The sequence below is a fragment of the Etheostoma spectabile genome, chromosome 23 (assembly GCF_008692095.1).
Source record: "Etheostoma spectabile isolate EspeVRDwgs_2016 chromosome 23, UIUC_Espe_1.0, whole genome shotgun sequence".
Taxonomy (NCBI): domain Eukaryota; kingdom Metazoa; phylum Chordata; class Actinopteri; order Perciformes; family Percidae; genus Etheostoma; species Etheostoma spectabile.
Genome location: NC_045755.1, coordinates 4,063,573 through 4,081,799, shown reverse-complemented (window position 1 = coordinate 4,081,799; position 18,227 = coordinate 4,063,573). Strand labels below are relative to the sequence as shown.

The 18,227-nt window shown below is 39.8% G+C and overlaps 1 protein-coding gene across 1 annotated transcript in view; it reads left to right on the top strand.

Annotated features, from left to right (window-relative positions):
- syn3 (synapsin III) overlaps nucleotides 1-18,227 on the top strand; it is a gene marked incomplete at its 5' end in the record, with an annotated part of 124,157 nt that overhangs the window by 32,071 nt on the left and 73,859 nt on the right. The window contains 2 exon segments of the mRNA XM_032504669.1: nucleotides 150-207; nucleotides 11,175-11,266. Coding sequence (XP_032360560.1) covers nucleotides 150-207; nucleotides 11,175-11,266 — 150 coding nt within the window.

Here is an 18,227-nt window from a genome sequence, read left to right as displayed (position 1 = left end):
ATATGGTGTTTTTGGTCTTCACTGTACAATTGTCATGTCTGCAGGATATTAAATAAATAAAAGGCTCCCACTGTATATAGAATATATGATTTTTTTCTTTTTTACCCTTTTGTCATTTTCTTGACAGTTTGTCTTCTGTTTCTTTGCAGGGCAAAGTATTTTCGAGGGAAGAAGCTGAACGGAGAGTATGAAATCCGGGTGGAGCAGGTAAGATGGATTTAACATAAGTTCTGCCTACTTCCACATTATAATAAATTATATAAAACCTATAAAAATTAAAAGCAGCTTTAATTCTTCAGTCAGCCTTTAATTAAATACCATTGCGGAGGATCTTCTGTTTGTAGCCAACGCAGGCTTCCTGCCACTGAATGTGACAGATTATTTCTGAAGTAGAAATGATCTAATAGGCTGAAGGAAACTCAATGAGTGTAAGTTAGCTAACTCATGCTAACTACGAATATGATAACACGCAATAAACTCGCAGAGTACATTAATTTTTCTATGGAGTAACATCTCAGAGTGGGTTATCACTCTTATATCTTTGCAATATTAAAAACTGTCCCACTGTGATGTGTCAACTCATGTAATCTATAATACACACCCTGAAAATAGAAGACCGTTGGGAATTTTAATTCTGGCCACACTGACTTTTAATAGCCGACAAGCTACTTAAAATATGACCAGTCAAACTTAAACTTAATCTTAATTGAATAGTTTAACATTTTGGGAAATATGCTTATTGACTTTCTTGCAAAGAGCTAGATGACAATATCTGAATGTCTGTGGGTTGTAGAGTTAATTGCCCGGAGGCCATTAGCTTAGCATTAAGACTGGAACAACAGGAATACAGCCAGATGGCTAAACCCAAAGTATAAAAATCTGTCAATTAGCACATCTAAAGCTCACAAATTAACACGTAATATTTCAAACAAAGTGAAAAAAATATTATATCTAGCTGTTTTCCACTGCCTTCAGTCTTTATGCCAAGCTAGGCGTTCTAGCGCCATACTTAACAGACAGCCTTGTATCTCACGTAACTCTGGGCAAAAAAAGCAAAGGTAACGTTTTCCTAAATGTTGAAGTATTTCTTTTAGCTTCATTTTAATTCAACACAAGTGTGCTAATATTATATACAGTATTCACAAAAATATGTGTCTAGACATATAGTATTCACAATGTGCAGATAACATCTAATTTACCTCAAATAACTGTTCAGTTATACATCTGCAAGCCATTGTTGAGCTCGGTGCCGCCTTTGAAATGGAGTGGTGGGTTTTTATGAGCATAGGAAAAAAGGGGACCACAAAAAGCCGGACCGGTGATTTTATAGCCTGTTTGCTCAACTCTCTACTGGTGTGGTCACATCCCCTTTCTGGGCCAAGGTAAGGTTGGAATATGACTCCAGACTTTTTTATGAAACGTAAACTTGCATTGATTTTCTTTTTTAAATTAATTGTGGTGTCACATCTACTGAAACACAATAAAATGTGGATTTAATTAGGCCCATTAAGTTTATAGTGAGTCGGAGCATACGAGCCCCCTCCTAAAGCCCAGCTATAGTTCCAACTGTGACCTACTTAGATCTTGTTGGACCCTCCACTCGTTCCCAGAAGCCCCTCCGCGTTGACCATAACAAGTCAGTTGCTAATTGCCTTCAGCAGCCAGACTCTTCGTAGGCTGTTTGTGCGCCTCGCTGAGAGCTTTAAGACGATGGAAACACAATCTCTGTGTGAAAAGTTAGCGACGTGCTGAGAATAACCCTTTCGGGGGATGACAATAAAAGCAGAGAGACCCGCTGCACTTTCTCGCTCACTCTTTAATCCCACTTTCTTGTTGGCCTTTGCCATCTCTAACCCAGCAAACATTTTTGAAATTGAATAGACTTTTTTTTAAAATGACGTGCATCTACACTGAAACAGAGTAACAACATTCAGATTAAAAAAATCTTAGTTTTTAAAGCTGCTACCTAAGGTTTATGCATTTTACAATTACCTATTATAGTAAACAAATATATAAATTGTGATTGTTTTTTGTATCTTAGTTGGATGGACATTGACACCTTGCCCAATGTATTCTAGTGTCCAGACCTGGCTCAAAGGTATGACAAAATGGGGACACACAATTACATCAAATGTATTTAAATAAACAAAGGTAAAAGTTCTATCAGTTCTAACAAACATTATTACAATGGTGCACGCAACACGCCATCTGCCACCAGATTGTCCTTGCCCTATGGCGTATATCCAAATGATAAGGTTGTAAGAATAGGGCCCATCTCATTAACCTTTGATTTGGATTTTGAAGGGAACACACTGGATTGTGATCAGTGTATACTACCGATGAGGAACTTGCCCCAACATAAAAATCAACATTTTGAAGGGCCCAAACAAGAGCAAGAGCTTCTTTTTCTATGACCGAGTTGGTCTTTCAACTCACTGTTCATCTGTCTGCAACGACGCTGCACTAGCCCCAATGTCACTCGCATCAACTTGCAACTGGAAAGGCAAATCCATCCTTGGAGCTGCAAGTACAGGAGCCCTCAACAACAAGTTCCAAACCCTGTTAATTAGTAAAAAACCCTACATAACTTGTAATAACCTGCCATTTCAAGAAAAATCCCGCTTATTTGATGGAACAGGAAAATTACTGTATTTTATCCTTATTTGCCAATCCTCAGATCCCAGCAACCAAAGGGACTTAATAGGTCTTGAGGCCTAGGAGCGGTCACACTAGCTGTCATCTATCATATTCATGCTGTTAAAGCTCTCTGAATCAGTGCTCACAAGCCCCAAACCAACATAAGTCTTCTCTGGCTTACTTGCTGCCATATAAGGTACCATCTTTAGACTCCAGCACAGACTCGCCACAGCATGTGATGCTGCAGCGGTTAAGCCTGATGCCAATCTGTATGAAGAAAAAAGAGAGAGCGGCTTTGATTCTTCCATGTAATATCTCTCATTAAGGCTGCCATGCCACCTGTAGTTTCCCCAGCCACTGCCCCACAGCACGCTTGTGAGCCCATTGTTGTGAATCGTTCCCTCTCATTTGCGTGACCCACTTTAAAGTTACATTTGGCAGACATCTGATGTCCTGTGTCCAACAGTTAACTCTTTTTATCCACGGAACAGATGCTCATGGGAGTGCCGGTGGTGGTGCTTTGTGATCCTAAGTGACTACTAAAACCCGGCTCAAAGCCATCGCCTTTTTGCTTTTTTCAAAATGGTTAAATATGTTCAGTAGTAGCTCTTGATGCTGAGCGATCCTCACAGTCAGTTTAGTAACACAGCATAGCTTTTTGTTATAGTTCCAAATGAAAAACACAGCTAGTAATGTAAAAAAAGAGGGCCTCGCTGACAGGTAATTTCTGAGCCAAATACAAAAAGGTCTCTATTACACTTGACATGAATAGACATGGAGTTGTATATTAACTTCTTCACTCTGCCAGTTAATCCCATGTGGTTTAAAAGGAGTGTTAATGTGCCGTTACATCAGGTCAGTGTTCATATATCATGAGTCTGTGAATTGCATAGATCATAAGATCCCCCAAAAAAGGATAAAACAACGGCAAAAGAAAAGGAATACTGTCATTCTGTTTTCTCTCTGGAATGTACGTATATCTTCTATTTATGCCTCCGTGCCGGCTGTAGCCGCATGCATTATGTTTTGGGGTTGTCGATTCCTCTGTCCGTAGTCAATTAATCCCAATCTCGTGAACGTGATATCTCAGGACCCCCTGCAGGGAAAATCCCCAAAAAATATTCCTAAACAAAAATCATTTAAGATTAAGTTTCTATAGGTTTCCAGTGTAGTTCCAGTTGCTGCTTCTTCTTCTTTGACTGTGGTACCTCAAGTACAAAAGTGTCCACTCAGACTCAAAGATCAAGTCAGCAGCTTTGAGAGGTAGAATGTAGGCACAGTGCTACTATAATCATGCTGATATGTGTGCTAAATTTGTTGTCTGGACGCATATGCTCGCCACTTCACACTTGGACCCAGAGATCTCTGGAGCACACCACTTTTCCTTCAGTACACTGGTGTGTTTCAGAGATATACAGTATCTCAGATGAAACAAGGACCTCTTGAGCTGAGATGTTCTGCACTGAACGTTCTCACCCTGCTTGAGATGCCTGTACAATTCTGACAGTCCATTGTGGAAAAATGTCATAACTAATGTTCACCATCTGCAATCAAAGTATACATCACAGACATGATGACACCCAGCAAAAGGCTGCCAAACAAACTGCCTGTTTGCTACTCACAATCCCTGCAGAGTTATAAACACTGCAATTTAGACAATTGGACAAATTTGGCTGTTAAATGTAAAGGGGTCTGTTGTTTGTGAAAGAACAAAGGGGCGGTTCTTTAGGGTTGCCGGACTATGTGTGGTTTGAGTCGGGGCAGGGCAACATCTGCACAGCAGGCATATGACCTCAATGCTGTCCACGCTCCTTTCTGCTGCCGTCATGGCAGCTCACAGGCAGTTGGCTGTATACTACCCGTAGCCTTTTTTGGCTGTTTTTTGCACATGACATAGGGCATCTGGGTAGAACTTGCTCAAGATGAACAATTTTGATTGGTACTTGCTTCAGACATTTGACTGCTCCAGCTGACCTCATGTCTTCTGTTGCCTTGTTGCATTTAGCATCTGTCTTGGATTTTGACATTTAGTGCCTCAATGAACTATTTCACTGTTGTACAACAAGGTGGTAGTGATTAGCAGCAAGTAGTTCTCCCGTAGTGCCCATGAATGGTCCACTGTACCTCAGGCCTCTCAATTGCATCAGTATGTGATTCAACCAAGCTTATCAAGAGTTATTAAAAATTCAAAGGTAGTAAACAAAAAGGATATGCCCTGCAGCAACCAATCAAATCACTACAGTCTGTTCTTTCTTAACATTTGTACACAAGACTGAAAAGCTTTACCTCATATAACTTCTAACTTGTCAACTTACAAATTGCCAGACAATTTTTTGCACGTTCTTTTTTTTTCCAATGTATGTTTATTGCCCAAACCTCATAAATTATTACAGGCTGTATTGGGAATAACAAAGGGTAGCAGATTTGACATTTTTCTTGCTTTTTAAGACAGAACTAAAACACATACATTCCCACCCGTTCCTTATCTCCACCACCGTTTAACCAGATACTGAACATGGATCTTCCATTCGTCTAATTTTTTGCAGATTATTATTCTCCAGTAAGCATGCATTACAGTGTGGCGCTTATGTAACAGCTCTATGCAATATTTTCTATTCAAAGTTGTAGTTCATACAGGCCCTGGTTGGTCAAGGTTTTCCCAATTGAAACAAGAGGCGAAGAAATAAAAGAAGCACTTTGTGTCACAGAAAAACATCTATTTTCAGATGAAAGGAAACCACACAATAAGAGGCTACATCTGGGCTACTACAATTTTTATCAACAGCTTCTCTACTTTGGTCTTCCACTCAGGACCAAAAATAAAAAAGAACAACTATCAGTGGGAAAAGGTCAGTGTTAAAAGGAATATAATGGGCACTTGTGGAGAGGAAAAATAAAAAAGCACAGTATGGTAATTATGGCTTAGATCAGCATACAGTTATGGGAACATCTCTTTTCTTTTTGGCTTCTAATAATAATGCAATACATTGTACTCAAGTTCTCTTTTTCATAAGCACAACAAAGTATGCTTTATTTTCAACATCAAATCGGGTTAATTTTGAATGTTTTCTAGGATTCATTTCTATACTGACACATTTTCATCTCAATTATCTAGAACAGCGGTCCCCAAGGACCGAGGACCGGGTTTAATGTCAGACAATATTTTCACTTTAAGAGAATCGGGTCATTCTTCAAAATAAAAGATTGTTATGGCTCAGATAAATAAAATAGGATTAATGTAAGTTACTTATTCTTTCTTGTATGCCCGGTACCAAATGGCGAACAGACGGACACCGGTCCGCGGCCCGGGGGTTTGTGATCGCTGATCTAGAATGTCAGAGTAGTTTACACTTCCACTGCTTTTAGTGCTCACACAACACATCAACATTGGCTTTCATGGCTTGGACATGGACTGAAGTTTCTTCTGTTTTCTTCTCTTCAGGTCACAGTTCAGTTGCTTTCAGCATTTACTCGCAAACTGTTCACAAGATTAAACTTTAAATTGAAATTTCTAATGCTTCCAGCCACTATAACACTGACTTCAGCTGAAACCGTAGCTTCTTTCAATACTTGCACTTCAAGCGACAACTCAATCTATTTAAGTGCTTCAACTTAAACTTAAACTCCTTATATTTATTATATTTAGAATTGTTTACAGTGTTTGCACCTGCAGTATTCTGTACGAGTAAGCACTCACACTTAATAACATTTAGCTTTTTCTAGTTTCTTGCTTCCCAGAAAATGTTGCAGATTGTAGTTGCAGTGCAGCTTGACCAGACCTTCCAAGTTGTTTTTGCCAAAGGACAAAAGATCCTGTTGACTCGTGACCAAACAAAAGGCACCTGCACCTCAGTGACACGGGTTAGTCCGAATCTAAAAATACTTGCAGAGATTCCAGATGAGCTGCCGTCAAGTGGTGTTTACTGTACCGTCCACAGGTTCACATGGCTTGGCAGTCAGGACGCAGAACTGCAGGGAGAAACAAGGCTTGCCTGTAAATTAGTGTGACTAAGCTAAACCAGTGCCTTGCTCGACCATACTTTTTGTCAGGTATTACAATAAAGAAATTAGTGAGCAGTGAGGGCTATGGCTGGCAGAAAACTCAAATAACAAAAGAACAGGCTCAGCAGTGTGAGAAATTCAGCTGGAGACAAGGTTAAAACCTAATCGCAACCATACTGTCTTCCATAATTCTGTTCCTCCTAACAGATTAGCTGAAAGCTATTCTTAATTCAGCCTGAATGCAGGTCAACAGATGAGAAGAATCAAGCTCTGGAGGCAGTTGCCCCATGTATCACTTCCTGTTTTCCTTTCCCAGGGCAAGAGCTGCTCCAAGACAAGTGTCTGAGTGTGTTACCGTGATGGTAACCATGGTGCTGAGAAAAGCCTCCCATCCTGCCTTCTGGACCTGTGCCCCGCACCAGCCACTTCATCCATTACCATTGCTGCCCAATGAATGGTTGTTAGCACTCCTCTTACCTAGAACCAGCCAATCAGAGATGACGTGGAATGCTCGGCCCAAAGACAAAATGTTGCCTACTCTCTGTTTTGATCAGGTTGAAGCAAAAGTCAGCGTAGGCCCCTGTGTTTGGGATGGGATTTGTTTAAGAGATGCAATGATGAAGGATGTGTGTGTGCAGCTTTTTCTTTTTCTTTTTTAAGCAAGGCATGTGCTGCTGAGCACACAGATGTTTATTTCAGAGGTGCGTATCGGTAGAGAAGAGCTGAGAAAAGGAAGGGAGCCAAGTGCAAGTCCTTGAGGCACAATGAGTGCGAGTGGCGCCTCGTTGTCCTTTAAAATAAGATTACGGCATTTACTCGCCCCCTGCTCTTCTTCTGAGAGTGCACAATAAATAAAAGAGGTGGGTGTTTTGTTTTGTTTTCCCTGTTGGCAAAAACCCCCAGTTTTGTTACGTTGGCGCATTCTTTCCAAAACCAACTCACTCCTCCATACATAGTTTACATGGGCCATGGCGCTGGATGAAAGAGAAATTTATCTCTGAGAGAATATTGCTGATATTTCCTTTTTTATGTAGATGAAAGCCTATGTAAAGCTTGTTGACGCAAGCTCAAGTGACGATCACAGTAGGAGAATCTGTAGATAACGGTTGGCGGGCTATACATGTTGGCAGGAGCTGGGTTGAGTAAAGGGTCAGCTAGAGGATTTACTTCCATGTTGGCATTGTTGCAGCGGGCTGAAGCCCATACAGCACAGCAGCTTACGGGAGGGTTGTGTTGTTGTGAGGCTATCACAGCATCAACTGTGACGATCAACTGTCAAACTGCTGCTCTTTATTGGGCTAGCTAGGCTAGGCTTTTGTGCAAATCCCCAAAAAATGTTTCTAAACAAAAAAATCATGTAAGATTAAGTTTCTGTAGGTTTCCAGTGTAGTTCTATGTAGCTGCTATTTCTTCTTTGACTGTGGTACCTCAAATACAAAGAGTTCCATGCGGTGAGATGAGTCTTTTACTTATTTATTAACCTAGCCAGGGTTTAATCAACCCTCCAGACACAAACCTATTTCTTTGATGAGCCGACTGCTATATGCCATTAGACATGTGCTCTGCATGTGTGCAGGGCTGTCTTCCAAAATCCCTGAGTGTCCATGGGAAATGTTTGAATAGCATAAATGATTGTCTTCACCCACAATATGATAAACTTTTATATAATCACTTCTTTAGCATTAAGACTATAGTCAAGCTGTACATTAAAATGTGAGGTTGATTTTATGGTAACAAAGTCTTACTATGACACATCTTTTTGCACTTATAATCATTTTGGCTCCGGCAGTCAGTCAAAAGCAGCATAGACACACATTATGATTGGGGTTTTTCTGTGTCAGAGCTGATGAACAAAGCTGACCTGCTCTCAGTTTGGCACATCTACAGTAGGGTGGGAATCTCTGGGCACCAATCTCACAATTTGGTTCCGTTTCAGAGGCCAAAGATTCGATTTCAAAACCGATTATCGATGCATCTCGTTGCAAAAAAATGTTTATGTACATATCCATGCGTGATTTAAAAGGATATATATATAAATCTGAGATTGTTTGATTTTGACATATGTTTGTCACCCACAAGTTTGAATGAAATGTTTTGTCCACTGAGGTTTTTATTTTGTAGTCATGTCATACTTAAGCCTTAAAGATGCTTGTGGAAGTCACCTTCTCTCTCAGCGATCTTCCATGTCAGAGGCTCCGTCAGGTTTAAAGGTGGAGAACATGAAACATGAGGTGGTCAGATGTAATGTGATAAAGTAGATCAACAGCCTCTATGTGTTTCGCCTAATTATTTTATATATCTTATTAGATCATGTGTACATCCAAAACTTCATTTTTGTGTTTTGTGTTGTTTTTTTTAAGAGATTATTAACTATTATCAGAATTGAGCATTGAATTGTTCTAGAGAGAATCACGATGCATCTAAGAATCAATTTTTCCCCACCCCTAATCTACAGTATGGATGACATTTTCATTTGATTATGTTTTTCCTTTGATGTTTTTCCTACACTGCAGTGTTAGGCGTCAACGGCTGAATCTGGACCATTGCTGACTCAGGATTTGAGTACTCGACAGACAAATGAAATGCAGCCATGATTTTCTTTTGTAGTGTTATGTTTGGTAGTTGACCGCATCACGTCAAATTGAGTGTTTTGTCAGAGTCAGCATGCTTCTGGTTCCATTCTGTGAGCCAGAACAAGCATTCAGCAAACTACTATTATATTAGTAGCCAGTATTGTAGACGCGTACTCAGAGTCTGATACTGCTTCACTGGGCTGTGATTATGGGGCGTGTTTCAACTGCTCCAGGACAGAAAATGTCTCTGCACTCAATTGGATAGACCTCGAACCAATCAGAGCAACGGAGTATGTGACGTATGTTGAACTTTTGCTGAATCCTGTAGGAAGGACGGCAAAAACATCTTTCCAATCAACAAATGCCTTGATCGTGGTTCTCTGTTTTTCTTTTAAAACGAATGTGCTGTCGATATCTTCTATAACAGACTCGATGGCCGAATCTACACACCTCAGAGCTCCGGCAGCAGCCACCTTTGTTGTAAATGAATTCCACCCAAGCGCTCTTTGGTGACGTGGTGTATTACGTCACTGTTGATCATCTGTCCATCATCGAACAGTATAAAGCCCGCCCTGACAATTTGATTGGTCCAAACAGCTCTGGTTCAGGCATAGTTGCTCCACAAATCAAGTCTAGACCAAACTTCCAGACCTCAAATGTTGTGGGTGTTCCACCGAATTAACAGGTTGATGTGTAGTTGGCATACTGTTTACCATGTTCTTCATCTTAGTTTAGCGGGTAAGCATGCTAACAATTCCTAATTAGCACTAACTGACAGAGGTTCTTAATCTTTTTTTCAGTCAAGGACCCCTTACAAGATAGAGAGTATAATATAATAGTATAATATAGGGGAATATTTCATGTAGCTTTTTTTTTTTTTTTACACTTCTAGTCTTCCTTATGCAAAAGAAGAATTATGTGAAACATATTTGCTGATTGCATATTATAGATTAGTTAGATTAGAATGGAATCTATGAATTAATATAAATAAATAAAAAAAATACATTATTCGTTGAACTATGACACCTTTTGTAAAACAAATTAATTAATTTGATTTGATATTTTAAATGGCAAAGTGTCCTGGTCCCCACTTTGAGAATCCCTTGATCACTTTTCAGGTGCATCTAAGTTGCTCTTTAAATTAAATTCTGAGTTACAGTAACTTTATTTTGACTATGTATTATAAAATGCAAGAATGAACATCAGTTGAATGCAAATAACATTTTATAATCCACACCGATGCCTTTTACCAGGCACACAATTTTGACTATTGTGTAAGAAACTCTAAGTAGAAACGCCATCATTAATGTGACACAATGCTAAATCCAAATATGCCTTGACTAGAATGACAATAATTAGCATCATTCCCTGTCCATCTAGAAAGTCCATTCCCAGAAGTGGACTGTTGCCCCTCCTTTGGAGTCTCAGGGATCTCAGGGAGTTTGACTGTGTCATTAGGTAGCCGGGCTACGGCCTTTTACAAGGCTCTCACTGTCCTGCAGGCCACAGACTGGGGTTAACTCAATTTACCTCCTCTCACCAACTCTCCCTGTCTCTCTGACTCTTGTCTTTTTTTTTTTTTACGGCTGTGCAAAAGCAAAGATGTAAAATGAAGTCAACCTAAAAGAATCTATTGTCTGTCTTGGTGGTTGGAGGTACTTCTCTTCTCATGTCTTTTCTTTATCTTTATAAAGATGTCAAGTTAAAGTGCGGGAGCCTACATCTGTAGCTCCATTGCATGACTTTCAAGAGTCAACGGCACTTAAAAAAAAAAAAAAAAATATGTGTGTGTGTATGTATATGTGTATATATATATATATATGTATATTTCTGTCAAAGACCTTTTGTGCATCTGAGTGCTGAGTCATTAAGTTAAATTACTGTACACACACGTGACCTTATACAGTATGTTGTTGTGGGATGTGACATTTAATCTTGTCTTTCTTTTTTTTGTGTTCCCAGGCGGAGTTCTCCGAGATCAACTTGGCCTCCTACGTCAACTCGGGATGTATGGTGGACATGCAGGTCAACAAAGGTGGCACCAGAGTGGTCAGGTAAGATGCTCGAGGACGAAAGGCAGCTCCAGTTCTTTGACGCATTAGCCCACGCAATCTGTAGTCCGCCTCAGTGAGCCTGCACAAAGACTTCTTTGTGTTCTTTTCTCTTGGTAGCATTGTGCACAACTGTGTATATAAAACTTGCTTGCACTTAGAGAAATCAAGGCTGTAATGTGATTTATATTACGGGAAAACAGAACAAAAAAATACTTTTTACCCTGTTTTAACCCAGGTGGGAAATGTGTGTGACACAGTAAAAAAAGAAAAAAAAGAATCAAAGATATAAAACTTGCCACTTCTGTCAACACTGTTTTAGCTCTAGTTGGCATTATATCACCGTAATGCTACGCCATATTGAAAAATGCATGTCATACAAGCCTGGTAAGCAATATGATCAACTCTGACAGTACTCATAATTCCCATTACGCCACTGGTTTCAACGCCAGCTCTTGTGGTAACCAGTAAGCTACTTAAGCAGAATGCTTTTAAGTTATACAACCATTCATTACAGCTATTGTCGGACTGACAATGGTGACAACGGCCAGCATTGATGCCAATAATCACAGCAAAGAATACCGTGTCTCAAACTGAAAAGTTATTTCTTTTCTATTTTGGGGCATTTGGGTGCATCTGGAATTTGAAAGAATCTTTTCATCTTGCTGTGGCCTGTGGCCAGTAAGCCGCTCCTGTAGCAGCAGCAGTTGGACACGTGAAGCCGGGTATTTAAATAGACTGCTCTGTTATGTGATGTTGCAGCTCAAGGAGATCACTGATGATGAGCTGATCTGGGTGCAAGAGGTGGACTTCATGTCAGTAGTACTTAAAAAACCCAGAACAAAACATTTTCATTAACAAAACCAGTATACATCAACAATTAGGTATCGCCGCTTTAAAGCAGCTGCAATCAATATTTGTGTATTAACAAACAGTTCCATGGCAACATGTAAGATAAACGGGGTTGCTCAGAGTGACAAAGCCTCAGTAATTATTAACCAATGGTAGGGTCCCCTCAGTTCTATGGAGTGTTTAGCATCTTTAAGCTACTGTTGGACTGGATGATATGGGCAACTAAATCTTCTATTAATTCTATATTGCCATAATGCAGTTCAGCTGCTGTTTTTTTGACATTGCAATAGAAACAACATAGTAAAATTGGATAGACAAATAGCTTAGATACTCTTAAGCTTAGTGTTTTGGTTGTCTGGACCGCAATGTTACTGTTGTGGTTCACTCTCATCATTGTGTGTCCAGCTCCACCGGGCAGCTGTTTTCAGCAGAAATGCTCTAAAACCTGACTTTGTGCTACCTGCCCAACACCAAACAAAAAAAACAGACAAAGTCAATGACTAGCTGTTGGACATATAGATACTTTGTTACTTTTTGAAGCTAACAAGCCAGATAAGTACCTCAGGATTGGTGGAGACTAAAACATGGATATTTAATATTGGAGTTAGATCAGACAGACAGAAACGTGACTCCAAATGAATGCTAACATTAGCATGCTCCATATCTGCTGGACGCGTGTATATGCAACAGCTGACACGTTTGCTACTGTGTGATCATATTATATTGTCTGCAGCTTGTTTCCGCTGTGGCCAACACATCAGTTAATAAAGGGTTAACAATGTGGTGTATTAAATACCAGACTAATATTCAAAATAGATAGAACAAGAAAATTATACCTACATTAAAAATACAACAAATATACCACAAACCAATTCACAATACAATTTCCATTGCTCTAAAATAAAACCAATATGTATCATTTGGTACCAGAGATTATTTTTAATTATTTGCATAATTTCAATGGAGGCCATTGGTGCCTGGTTAAATAAATAATAAACATAGTTTAGGGAACATAGTTTACTTCTACTCATTTATTCAATTGCACCTGAAGTGAAGCCTGTTTTCAACTTACTTTTTGCTCGAGTGGTTGGTGTGTCAGAGCTCTATCCTTCACACCCAGCATGGCATCAGCCGTCATTCAGGGTTTCTAAATGAGCACAATTTACCAGCCAAATGCTGATAAAATAGTAGATTTGCTTCATTAACCAGACAAAAAACAATGGTAATCTATGAAGTGGCTGGTAACATTGGAACATTCACTAGCCATTTGGCTATGAGAGTGATCAAACACACCAGACTCTCATGCTTTTCTGCATCCTGATTGGTCCATTAGATTAGCTAATTGAGTGCATGCCATCCAGTCTCAGCCCACTAGTTTTAATTTCAGCCTTCTTGGGGAATAATTTCGCAAAATAACCTTTTTATCGGTGTTAAAAGTAGCATGTGTCCCGCCTCACCACGCAGTGCAGTGTGAAATCAAGTGAGAGTAATCACAGAGCAGGTGTTGTCATACGCCTGATGTTATAATGCAACATGTTGTCGGAACGGTGATTTTTTTGTAATAATAGAGAAGCCAAATTGACTGCAGTGGTTCTACTGTTGCCTTGTTCACAAACGCTGATATTCAATGCCAAATTGTTGTTGTTTAGCTTGTAATATATGACTCTTAAATTTAATAATTTGGTTGTTTTTAGCTAGCAATCATATTGGATGATGGCTAATAAAGCGATTTTAAATAAAGTGGTTAGAATGACGTTTTTAGAAGTATGTTGAGTGGGACACTAAAAGTTTCTCTGGATAAAAGACCAGTTTAAGACCCCAGAGTGTAATCTGATTTAAATCTGTCCTCATGATAGATTATAACCAATAAAAGCAATTTCTGATAGCAGTGTGTTTCATTCTCAGCAAGAAGAATGTTGTAATAGACACAAGAGGGACAAGACACTAGTTTCCCGAGCACAAACTAAATGCAGTTTGTCTGATTAACATTTTTCTGTGTGCTCAGAGGAGGGCTTCTCTCATGCACACCCACACGTTTACTGTACTATATGTCTAAAGCAGCTAGGTTCTCAGGGCTCTGACCTCTGACCTCTGACCACAGGCATGCTCTCTGACCACATCTCACACTTTCTCACAGTTCTGTGGTTTCAGGGATGTTTGTACAGTGAGGTTTCCCCACTTGTGCATTGCAAAAATATGAATCTACTGTATGATTAAAGATACCCAGTGGAATGGAGACAAATTATCTCACATTGTCATTTAAAGGACCCATATTGTAGAAAGTAAAAGTGTGATTTCCATGTCTTTTTGGGATTATAAAGCAGGTGAATATAAACACTGTGAATGTGTCCAAACGCTCAAGCCACAGAGAAATACACACAGCCCGTATTCAGAAACTGTGCCTTTAAACGTGCCCTCAAGACTTCTGTACAGTTATGATGTCACAATACTATATATAGTTAGAAATGGCTGCTACAGTGCTGTTACAGTCATTAGGCTCGTTCGAGATGAGCCAGGTCTGCGCAGAATCGATCACCGGCGATCGGCGCCCGTTGCATGCCGGTTAGATTTGTGTCCGACTTGATCCCGACTTGCTCTGACGTCATGCACACGTGGGCAACGGAAATCTCACGAGAGCAAGGCGGCCGCAGTTCTGAGACGCAGGCGGCGCAGTTGCTTTTCACCGACTGCAAGAGCCAGGCGGACCCAGGCGGACCCAGAGCATGCTGGGAAACGCCGGCTTCTCAGCTGATTTAACACCTGATTGGTTTACAACATGATGACGTTTTATATAAACTTTTTATTGTTTTTGAATCGGAGGGATTTTAATTGCTATTTGTCTGATTTAAAGACTTATTCTGTCCAGAACACATGTTGTGTGACTGATAGTTAAGTTTAGAAGTCAGAGAGACTAAATCCGTTCAGATCACGTATCATCTCCAGTCTGTTGTTAATTAAAATCAGCAACAGATCGCATGTAGAGCACTTTGACAGCTACTCTGTGAAAATTAAAACAACTGGAGACAGTGTACCAGCTGGTATGTGGGTCTGATTATATTTTATTAAATCGGAATGGCGCCACAGTGTTTTCATCACTTCCTGTCCAGCCTGAAGGCGGCTGGAATCGGCTGGAAACTGTCCGACTTTACCGCAGCTTTTTGTCACCGCCCCCCGCTGCTGCCGCCTGCTCTCGTCCACTTTACAGGCGAGGCGCAGTTCATCTCGAACGAGCCTAGTTTCTGGCGGTGCAGAGACTCCGAGCGTGCAGATAGGGATGACTTGGAAAGGCTGACCAATCAGAGCAGACTTTGCTTTTTCTGGTGGGGGTCTTAAAGGGACAGGCACTAAAACAGAGCATTTTAGACCGAGAGTGAAAACAGGTACATCAGACAGCCAGTATATGAAAAATGTTTTTTTTTGTTTTTTTTTACATTAAAGCATGTAAACATGTTCTAGTTGGAACCTAAAATACAAGTATGTATCGGAAAATGAACAGGATAGAGGACCTTACAGAATAGGACAAACTAGAAAAACAGGTCCTTGTGTGTGAACCATGTTCTTTTTTATTTTGTTTGATTTGTACACTGTTATTTGATTACAAGCAGTGACAAAAAACACATTTTATCCGTCTTCTCTCCTTGTATCAACATGCATACTGATTACAGTGCATCTAATGATTTCTCTGGAATCGGATCGCGGATGTGAATGTAAAGATCTAGTCGTCCAAACTAGCTTTGAATGTGACCACATAGACATTTGGCCAGCTTAGCATCTGTCACAATGCTGAGAGAGAGAGAGAGAGAGAGAGAGAGGATGTGTGCTCTAACAGTAGGTAAACATGTATACAGTCAGAATGTGTGTACTCATGTTCTTCTAGAGTGAGCTCAGCTAAAGTCACAATGGAAAACACGGTTAGAGACTGAATGAGTTTGTGCTGGTCTGCGTACCTCCATTTCATTTTTATTTCTCTTTACATTGATAGGAGGCATCATTTAATGTTGCAGTATGTTTTTTTTATTATATCCTTTGGTGAAGTGCTTTGTAAAGTCTGTTTCAATGCAAGTGTTAGGAACTAAATAATTGAGTATTTTCCTTAATCTTTGATGATCTAATAGAGCTATCACTGCCAATGACACATACGCGTTCATGTGATGAATTATGGAAATAACACAGCTGCTCTGACACTGTTGAAGGACCACGTTGTGTGAAATTACGCTTTCTCTTTGTTGTTTTGTATTTTATTCACAGGTCTAAAGACAGAAATATTAAAATATGATATAACATCTTATTAATGGTGTGTCTACTTCCATTTAATGGCCAATTGTGGGAGAGGAAATTGACTAGGAAATTGACTTGTTCCCAGTTTCATAATGATTCATATACATATAAAAAGAACCATGCAAATGCAGAGCTTTAAATAAATCTACAAGCATGTGTATACTAATGACTGGCTTTGTGCACACACTGTCCAAAGGCGTATGCATATGGTGATGAACCGATGAGCCAAAACAACTAAATAAAAAGATGTAACAGAGCCTGACTGCTGGTTTCAGGGCATAAAATAAAAAGTGACATGCAACTTTGCCACTGCTATTGTATGTGCAACGTGGCACGCACTACACAGCCTACAGTACAGCTCAGTGACACACCACAAGGTACAGTAGTTATGGCGTGTTGTTCACTGCTGCACTGCTGTAGTCAGCCCTTTCTCCGCTCGCCGCTGCCAAAACCTCCAGCAAGCTGCTCGGCTCCAAGTGGGAACACTGGTCTGGCTAAAAGACGGATCACAGCAGCCAAAGTTTGATAAGCCACAGAGCAACGTCTCTCTCCTCTACCGTCCTCACAGAACTCCCGGTGTGGTTTATAAAACCAGTTGATTAATTAGTGGTGATTAATGTCGGGGAGTGGTGCTTTAATTGCCGGTAATTGATGAGGTTATTGAGCTTGTTTAAATGTTGAACCCACTGGAAGTAGTTCTGGGTGGTAGTGTCAGATAGATGGCTGAAATATTGATTTAAAGTAAATGTGTTAAGTTTTTCATCATGTTAACAGAACCTCCTGCACAACAAACTTCAGTTATTGATTAAAAAATAAAAAAAAACATTTATTGCTCTTAGAGGGCCTGATTAATACTTGCCGCTCACATTATTGCACCAGTGAGGGCAGTGTTACCTACATTTACACTGAATTTCAGTGAAACAAGCTTAATTTAAGCCATGCAAGCTGTTTGGCCTATTACATTTTACCTGCATGACAGCTCATTTTGCTCATTAGGACTAAAACTACATGTAGCCTGACAGTGACATACACCAGCCGGTTTACATGTGGCCTGATGACCAGATTGAACTGCCATTTTGTTTGACTCCATTCATTCAGCCTGACGTGTTCATGTTTGCTGATATGATGTTGGAAGAAGGGGCTTATTTTTTTATTTTTTTATTGCAGTAATCAGTCTGTAGCAAGTCTCCTCTCATTTTCAATTGACACGGACCTGACGGCGGCTGTTGCTCGTAGCAGTAAAGTTCTGTTGACTGGATTTGAGATAGTTCTCTGAACTTTTATTAAATAACCCCTTGAGATGTTCTATTTCGTTTTCGAAGGGGTCCTCAAGATACCACACAAAAAACATTGCACATATACATACAGGATAACCAAAACAAAACACAAAAAACAAAAACAAACACAAAAAAACACACAGAGCCTACAATAACAGAATAATAGATCATAACATGATCATTCAGAAACAGATCAGAACATATAGCCAAACTTCCCTGTAAAATCTCAGTCTGTAACAGTCTGAAAGATGAAATGGAGTAAATATTTACTTGTAAGTTGTTCCGGTCAGAAGGTGCTTTAAACATAGACTTTTTTGATATGGACTTAGAAACATTAGGTACTAAAAAGAAAATGCTGTACTGTATGTCCTAAATGATGATTGTTTTTTAAATAAAAAGGATAGTTGAAATAAACACACTTAAAAACTAATTTGTTTCAATGATATGCTGAGTTACGTGTTCAGACAGACATTTTCCGCCGTGTGTGTGGTTCCCAACCTTTGCTATAGCCACATCACATTCCTCGCAGTTCTCTGCCCCGTAGGTGCAGGGGTGGG